This window comes from Triticum urartu, chromosome 6A (assembly GCF_056163025.1).
Source record: "Triticum urartu cultivar PI428250 chromosome 6A, HENAU_Tu73, whole genome shotgun sequence".
NCBI classification, from domain to species: Eukaryota; Viridiplantae; Streptophyta; class Magnoliopsida; order Poales; family Poaceae; genus Triticum; species Triticum urartu.
In genome coordinates, this window is record NC_141878.1 from 175572835 (window position 1) to 175581655 (window position 8821).

The following is an 8821-nucleotide window of genomic DNA, read 5'->3' on the forward strand; positions in this document are numbered from 1 at the left end:
TTTCCAGGAAATCCATACCAAACAAAGTCTAAACACGATGAAACTTTTGAACGATATTTTCTAGACAGAAAGTGGCCCTAGAAGCTTCGGGAGAAGACCAGACGACCCACGAGGCGACCACAAGGCAAGGGCACGCCTTGGTGCCTTGTGGGCCCCCGTGGCTCCGTTTTCCCCAATTTCTGACCTATAAATTCCCATATATTCAGAAACCCTGAGGCGAGACCCAAAATCAATTCTTTCGCTGCCGCAATCCTTTGTTTTTTCGCTATCCCATTTGGAGTCCTATTCCGGTGTACTGCCGGAGGGGGGAACCATTGGGGAGGTGATCTTCATCAACCTTGCTACCTCCATGATGATTTGTGAGTAGTTCCCACGGGACCTACGTGTCCATAGCAGTAGCTAGATGACTTTCTCTCTCTTTTGATCTTTAATACAATGATCTCATCTGAGATCAATCCGATGTAACTTATGCAGTGCGTTTGTTGGGAGCCGTTTTAGGTTATCGTCTAGGGAGAGTTGCCATGTGTTTATTCAGAAACATGGCAAGTAATGGGTTGTGGTTAAGAGGTACTTGCCATGTTCTTACTAAGCAATATGGCCTCATTGCCAACCGGATTTGGCAGCGCATTGCGCTGAGCTTTGGGATACTCCACTGCCCCATCACCTTCCCCCAAAAGCATGGTCTCGGGTTCTCATGTCACTACTATGGAAGATCTGGGCATAGCGTAATGATATGTTATTTAGGAGTGTTGATCAATGTTCTGTAATAACCCTCGGGGTCCTTATTGCTAATTTGGATCTTTGGTCACACCGTCTCATGGACAAGTGACAAGGAGGACGTCTTCTCGTGGCGTTCCTACCTCTCTGCACGATGCGTCGTGGCTATGTAATTTTGTACTTGCTGCCTCGGCAGCCTTTGAGTAATATATTCAGGTGGGGAGCTCCCCCCCCCCACGGGGATTCTCAAAAAAACCTAAGCAATATGGCAAAGTGTTCAGGTACTGATTCAGAGAAAGTTGCCAAGTTTGTATTCAGTGACATGGCAAGTAAATAGGTTGTTATCAAGAGGAAGTTGCCATGTTCTTATACAAATTGTGAGGATCAAAAACATTTGTTATGATTGTGAACATTGACATGGCAACCGAAAATTCCAGAGACACACTACACAAATTTTTTGTGGAATCTTAAACAAAGGAAACAAATGTTTGCACCAAAAAGTATTCTAAATCTAGGGTTCATACAAAAATGAACAAAACATGCGTTGTGGGTGAAGCCTTACACGGTCAAAAATCTCAACCCCGAGCCCAAGGCTTAGCTACACCGCGGGGACTACCCCCGGCGGCGGGAACCGGCCTCCGATACCATTCAGGCGCGGATTCGCCATGGAACCTCCGCGGAAAAACCAGAGAAGCAGTGTGGAGCAGTGAGTATTCTTGCGACGCTGTGGGTGGAGCTTCCTGCGGGTGGAATGTCAACTGTGCGACGAGCCTATCTACATGGCGGGCACTCCCTGGCGACGGGAAACGAGATCCCGCGCCCTTCCGCCGCGGATTCGCCATGGAACCACCGCGGGATCACATAGAAGAAAGGGGGCCATCGAGGGGTTCGCGAGGTTAACTTTGCGCGGCTTCAAAGTCGACGCGATGGTGCGGCTGCGTGGACTCCCGGCAACGGGAACCGGCCTCCGCGACACTTTCACGGAGAGTCGCCGTAGAATCGTGTCGCCGTCGCTCAAAATTGCCACGAAGATGGGAGAAAACGGAGTGGAACGCGGGGTGGACGGGAAGTAAAGGCGACTGGGTGATTAAACGGCTACGTGTCGATATAACCGCGAGGCAGCGATCATGGAGAGTGGCCATTCGGGCAAGCGGCGGTTCCACTGCACGTCGCCGTGTGCTGACGTGGCACTCAAGCCAGGGCAGCAATGATGTAAGATTTGTGCAACGAAAATGAATGGAGATCACTGCGTTCGGCCCAAGTTGTTAAGTGCCACACGTGTGGCACTTATCATTTAGGTTGTTAAATGGTAAAAACTGCAAAGATAAATTCAAGAAAAATAAAGGTGTTTCAGTGGCAGAGCATATGCTCACATGGAAGCATATGCTCCTGGTTTTCAAAATGTGTTTTAAAAATATTTTAAAATGTCACAGAATTATGACAAAATGATTCCTGCATACATCTCGACATTCTACGTGCACACAAACTTGTTTCACAGAAAACCGACAACTTTTATGTCACATGTAAAAAGACAAAATTTAGTGTTAAAATAGGATTTTCATGAGACATTTTTTTGTCTTTTTTTACACAAGGAGTATAAAATGTCAGATTTTCACAAAACTTGGCGTGCGCACATACAATGATGAGATGTACACGTCAAATTTGTGTTCGGAATTTTTTGACATTTTGAAATATATTTTTCAGTGGCAGGAGCATATGCTCCCATGTGCCAAAGTGAATTTCGAAATAGCATCTTTATAGTTGACACGACTAAATGGAATCATATTATGCTCCCATGTGCCAAAGTGAATTTCGAAATAGCATCTTTATAGTTGACACGACTAAATGGAAATCATACCACAGCGGAGTTGAGTGATCATACGATGGATCGAGAAGCTCTAGGTGGATCGGGGCGAAGGGTCTAGAATTTCTCAAAAATCTCCGCATGCCCTTCACATTGATTAAATTGAGTGTTTCATTCACATCTTTACCTGACAAATTTACACATTCCATATCTACAAACTGAACAAAACCGTTAACATTAATCAGTATAATAGTGATAGGTTCTGTAACATGGCATGGGACATAGGTTCAGCTCGCACAAAATCAAACTTACGGTCTCAGCTATTTGAGGCGCTCATTTGCAAGAAACAAGGTTGGTTGTATACAATTTCCAAAATTATGGAGATAGGACTGTTGAGCAAAGTAGCCTCCATTGTCTTTCCCATCAAGAGTAAAAGTGGCACTTTCCAGTCCCGGCACATACCGTACACTCATCGACTCCACCTGCAGCGTGCCTCAGGCAGTATTTGATGCGATCGTTCATAATATCCTGCAAAGCAACTTTTCCATTTTGATAAAAGAACTCGTAAACTTGCCTCTTGTATAAAGAGGAGAATGCTTTAGTTGCTATCAATTCACTGACATTTTTCTAGAACAAACACTCAATGACTCTGAACCCTTCGTTAATACGTAGCAAACAAAATTCTACACTTCCTTTTCAACATTTCTATCCTGAAAAGTTGTACCACATCATCAAAAGGGTGGCTGTTCCTGTAGATCTACTTATAGAAAATATCACATTAGTTTGCTTTTCTACTAACGACAATTCTCGTAAAAGATGGGCTACTGAATGCATAATTCAGTGTGACATAGATAATCTTGCACAATCCAGAGAATTAATTAGCACATACCACCATAAGCTCATGTAATCCAAGAGGAGCCGTGATGATGTAGGGTACGCTTGAGTGCTCTTTAGAGGCTTCTGATGCTAAAGAAGGGATATCCTGAGAAAGAACAGTGCCAAATTGCATGAGAACTCATGTCTTACTGATGCGATATAAGCAATAGAATAGAACATAGGCACCGCCAACATCTTCCGTATTAAACATTTTAGAACTATCCATCCAGACAAAAAAAAAACGACAACATACTTGCTTCCAGTGTCGTCCAGGGGAAAGGAAATATGGACTGACAATAATGCGAGATGCTCCCTGCTGCACACATTTTCCAAATGCTTCCTTAATAGTAGGCTCAGCCAGCTCCTTCATTTTGCCAAAGCAAAAGTTTAGCAACTTCATGCATCTCAAAATGAAAAAATATCTCCAGATAAGAACTAACAGTGATATGATTCATTAGCACAAAAGCCTCCAGCTTTGAGTTCGAAAGAAAGATGCCTCCAGCCCATTAATTTAATATAACAAATAAATAACAATTGGAGAATGATGAAACAAATATCAATGAGATTTTGGTAATAGTAATACACCTTTCCGAGAAACCTCAAGAAAAAAGCATACAGGACAGTGGCTAAAAATATACGTTGGTAAATTATCGCTCATTAACAAAAGCATACAGGTATAGGCTGTAATGGAGGCCTGCATCAAGGGCAACTGTACTTCATTTTAATGAAGTTAGCGTCGGTGATTAATCTAAACTGCCCTCCTGATGGTCAACTGAAAATGTGTGATTAATTTATAACAAGAGATCCAAGGAAACAGATGCTTATATTTTGACTGAACTAAACCCAATGTGCAAGCTAACTAAATGTACATGGACACTCCTAATAGAGAATAGTTAGACGAAAACAGGAATGCTTGTGCACAGCATATGTTTCACTTCATGTCTGACAGGCATTGGTAAGAATACAACATCTTTATACCAACTCAGAGTCACATTATTTGTCATGTCCTACATGTTTTTGTTCAAAAATAGAAAAAAAATGATATTAATGAAATGGAAAGAGAAGTCATTTATATTGGCTTGGCTATGAAAGTCACATTGTTTGTCTGGTCCTAAACATATTCATTCAAAACAAAAAACATTTTTTAAAGAAGCGGAAAAGATCTCATTTCTATTGGTTTGGCTATGAAATTAATTTCTAAGTGAAAAGATTATCAAGACCAAGAAGTTGTGAAAGAAGTTTCTTGCAAAAAGGGCGCGGACACTGCCAAAGACGATCAGTGCCTGGTTAATTAGGACATGGCGTGTAGGCCGAAGAAGCTAGGAGGCCTCAGGATTCTTAACTTACGTCATACGAGCACAGCTCTGAAGGTTTGTTGGCTATCGCTACAGCGCACTGACATGAAAAGGTCATGGAGAATCCTTCCTCTAGTTGCTGGTGCAGATGTTGCTATCTTACTCGCTGGAACCAATGTCCTAATTGAGTAATTGGGGATGGTAATTTCACGCGGTTTTGGCAGGACGCCTGGATCAACGGTTTTTCAGTTGCTGAGATCACATCAGACCTTCTCTATGCTCTCCCTTTATCGATCCAGCAGAAAGGAACAGTGGCTGGGGCTTTGACCCTTGGTAGGTGGATCAACGATATCAAGGCCCTAATTTCCATTGCCAAGTTTATGCCAGTTCTGAACGTGCTGGGGGTACTCAAAGGGTTGACATTAATCTTCAAGTATCAGTACCTGGTCGTGGAGCCGGGATTCATCTGGAAAATACACATCCAGAACTGTCTATAAAGCCTTTTTTTGGTCGCCATCGAGTCTCAGTATGCCTGAGTCATCCGGAAAGCCTGGGTGCCCCTTAGTTGCAATATATTTATGTGGCTTCCTATCTGAAAGAGATGCTGGACTGCAGACCCCCTTGTGAAGTGTGGGTTACAGCACAACGAGACCCGTGTGTTCTGTCAGACTACGAGCAGAGACCTGGGCCATTTACTCATCAGGTGCGGCATCTTCAACATGATTTGGACCAGGGTACTGCAATGGTATGATACTTCAGCCAACGGTTGGAGCTCATTTTGAAGAATGGTGAATGGCATCCAGAGGCAGGCTGCAAACATGACAGAAGAAGCAGATTTGATAGCCTGGTAAAGCTGATCGCCAGAAATACGTTGAAGAGAAGGAATGGAAGAGTCTTCGAACAGGAGTATCACAGGTTTACAGCAGGTCTAGGACGACATCAGATCAAATACAGATCATGAATCACAGTTGGTGCAAAGTGAAATATCAAGGAAGACATACACAATTAGGGTCGTTTTTTGGGGTCACTAGCTACAGGTTTTTGCCCGCTTCTGTGTCGTAGTTGTTGTATCACTTTTTGGGGTTTCTTTTTCCCTGTTGTATTTCTGCTGGTGGTCATACCTTCTAGGCATTATAAAACTCTTTTCCCTAATTTATACATGCAGCTCTCCTACATGGTCTTGAAAAAAGAAATGATTTCTCCATACCCCGAGCTATTTCTTCATGCATGGAAATTGGTTACGACGTCGTATTTCTCAATCTAAGACAAGGCCATTGCAAGAAGTGAAATACTCCCTCCGTTCCAAATTAAATGAAGTTCTAGCTTTGTCCTATGTCAAACTTTTATAGGTTTGACCAAGTCTATATAAAAATATATCAACACCTACAAGACTAAATTAGTTTCATTAGATTCTTTACAAAATGTATTCGTTATATATTTTTGATATTGTAGATCTTAAATATTTTTTGATAGACTTGGTCAAACTTAAAGAAGTTTGAATTAGGACAAACCGAGAACTTCAATTAATTTGGAATGGAGGGAGTAGAAGATAGCAACATGGAACGACACCAAATGCTGGGTTTATAACAAACTTTTAATTGAAACAGAAAGCTTTCAATATAAGTGAAAAGGACACATATACTACAGCTACCTGTGTATTGTCATGTAGCCTATGGGTAAAAGAAGTGCAACAGTGTGCAAACCTTCATAAATAGATACGCAGGAACTCACTGGATACGTCACTACTGCATAAAATCATGTCAGAGTTCTAAATGTGTGACCTTGTGAGTTGACCAGTACAGGGTGCAATGCAGTAGCTTAAAAAATAGTATCAACTCCATATAAATTTAATTTGACAAATTTGAAGTGATGAGTAAAATACTTTACTCAGTCTGCATCCTAAACATGCTCAATGATGGACAAGGAATTTAGACCAAGAAATACTATGGTGACTTGAGCCCCGGATTGCGAGTTGACATAATTGTCAATAGTTTTTCCTTCACAAAATAATGGAAAGCTAATGATGCCAACAACTTTCACTTTGCTAATAAGGAAATTTCAAGAGAGCTACAAGCTTCAAGCAAAGCTTAATAAATTCATAATTTGCACCTCCTCATTGAACAAATACAATTTCAGAAAAAACAACAATCAAAACATACCATGTGAGCAGGCTCAACAATATTGTAGCAAGTCCTGGCCTTGAACATGCTAACAAAATCATCTGCAATTTTCAAGTGAGACTAATATAAGGTAGGCGTCGATATAAACACCACAAAACTCACAAAAAATAATCAGTCTATTACGTAGCATGAGATTAGATTCTTGTCGACGTGACCCGTGATCAACTATGATCACACCATCATTCTCTCCCACTACACAATCATGTCCTACAGAAGTTTCAGGCCTAGACGCAGAATTTGGTCTGAAATTTGTGACCCAATGTCCACTACTTCCAATTGGCACCAACTTTATAAAACCACGGTCATAATTCGCACTAGTGCTCCTAAAGCCAATAAACAAGAAACGGAGTTAAAAATGAATGCAACACAAGAGATAGGAAATGACAAAAATTTAATGGAGGCCGGTAAATTAATAAGAGCCATCAGGAAAGAAATACCTTAAAGAATATGTGTTTATTGAATTTGCAGTGAAGGGTTGTAAGGAGAGCGACATAGGGTGCATAGACATATTGGAGCACCCACTGTTATTCTTAAGGTAACAATAGGATCTTGAAGGAAATGCAGAAACTCAACTTAATAGGCCCTTCTCCGTAAGATAACTTTCAGACGGGACAACAATATTCCTGATCAGAGCATGCTCATTAGACATTGCAAAATGCAAGAAAAAAAAATCTCTGGTACAAACTAAAGGCTCAACAGTCCCTGCATTTTCCATATAAGCAGATCCACTTCCATTTGGAAAAATTAATAAGTACATGTATTTAGTGGCATTTAATTTGAAATTGGTCCCACTAGTAGCTAGGGCTCAACCTATGCACACAAACTCTATTTTATTAGAATTTAAGTAGAAATATAACTATCATGAAAGTAGGGTTTAAATCGAACCATTGTTAAATAAGAAATAGGAATCTTACTATTATCGGTGAGCAGACTCTGGACCAAAATCTAAGCACTGATAGCTACCCCAAAAAGATAGATCATGCAAGGCATAGAAAATATGGCTTGATTGCACAATGAATGTAGAATTTAAACTCAATGCTTAACGATCCAACAAAAATAGATAAAACCATGACAAAAACTACAGATTGTAGTGTGGAGATACGAAAGAGTACCAAATCAGTGGCTTGATTCATCTATGCCTCCCACGACCTGATCAACAGTGGAAGGAAGACAATACCTTCAAGACATCAAAAATATAATTTCATAAGAAAAGGCATAAACATCAAGTGAAATAATTAATCATTGATACAAATATGAAAGCCTCCACTACGACGAGGTCAAACTCCTTTGAGAGACCTATAGGCTTGAAATGATAAAATGAAATGCATCAACTTGAGTTCAGTTCAGTACATACGCATCTTCTATCTCAATTCATTTTAACTTCAATGCCCCAATTTAGACGCGTCTTCTCTTTCTGTTCACTATAATTTCAATGCACCAATTTAGAAATTACCTGGTCCAAGAATTTACCCGGGGCGAAGCGAAGCAGCAGCCTGGCTGCGGTACGTCGCCGCGTTGGCGAGAAGCAGTGGGGCGCAGAGCGGCTGCGCGAGTCGGCGTTCCTCGGCCTCGGCGGCGCAGCCGAGGCAGGAACCGACGGCAGTAGCACGGCGGCCGAGGCCGGGGAGCACCGCCGAGACCGAGGGGGAACGGCGCGGTCGCGGTCTCGCGGAGCAGCCAGCAGACAGGACTGCGGGGGAACGGGGAGCTGGGCTGTAGGCTGTAGCTGCAGTCGCACGGGAGAGGCCGGAGTAAATTGCAGAAAACACTACTGTTTCTCAAAAAAAAACACAGAAAACACTACTCTATTCTTTTTCAAAAACACCACGTCTTGTGTAATCTATTTACAAAAGTCACTGATCGACGGATCTCATTCTGTTACATGGGCTCATTTTTTGTCTACATGGCCAAACAAGTCATCCCGACCGCCATTAGACGGCGTTAGACGA

The 8821-nt window shown here is 41.8% G+C and overlaps 1 protein-coding gene across 2 annotated transcripts; it reads right to left on the reverse strand.

Moving 5' to 3' along the window:
* Positions 1-2729: 2729 nt before the first annotated feature.
* LOC125517595 (sirohydrochlorin ferrochelatase, chloroplastic-like) lies at positions 2730-8615 on the reverse strand. Of its 2 annotated transcripts, none has more exons than XM_048682803.2 (8): positions 8343-8615; positions 7985-8049; positions 7310-7495; positions 6996-7195; positions 6852-6913; positions 3651-3761; positions 3411-3503; positions 2730-3049 (listed from the first exon to the last, which is right to left on the reverse strand). In XM_048682803.2, the coding sequence occupies exons 3-8, from the start codon at positions 7378-7380 to the stop codon at positions 2945-2947; spliced, it is 642 nt and encodes a 213-aa protein (XP_048538760.1). In that variant the 5' UTR covers positions 7381-7495; positions 7985-8049; positions 8343-8615; the 3' UTR covers positions 2730-2944. The 2 variants fall into 2 exon arrangements, with proteins under 2 accessions (XP_048538760.1, XP_048538759.1); XM_048682802.2 differs by having other exon boundaries at positions 8326-8614.
* Between the last annotated feature and the right edge of the window lie 206 nt (positions 8616-8821).

Coding starts and splice junctions, on each gene's coding strand:
- LOC125517595 (XM_048682803.2), bottom strand. CDS start 7,380: ATGTCTATGCACCCTATGTCGCTCTCCTTACAACCCTTCACTGCAAAT. Junction 6,914..6,995: donor AGAATCTAATCTCATGCTAC/GTAATAGACTGA, acceptor TGAAAATTGCAG/ATGATTTTGTTAGCATGTTC. Junction 3,762..6,851: donor TTGTTGAGCCTGCTCACATG/GTATGTTTTGAT, acceptor GGCAAAATGAAG/GAGCTGGCTGAGCCTACTAT.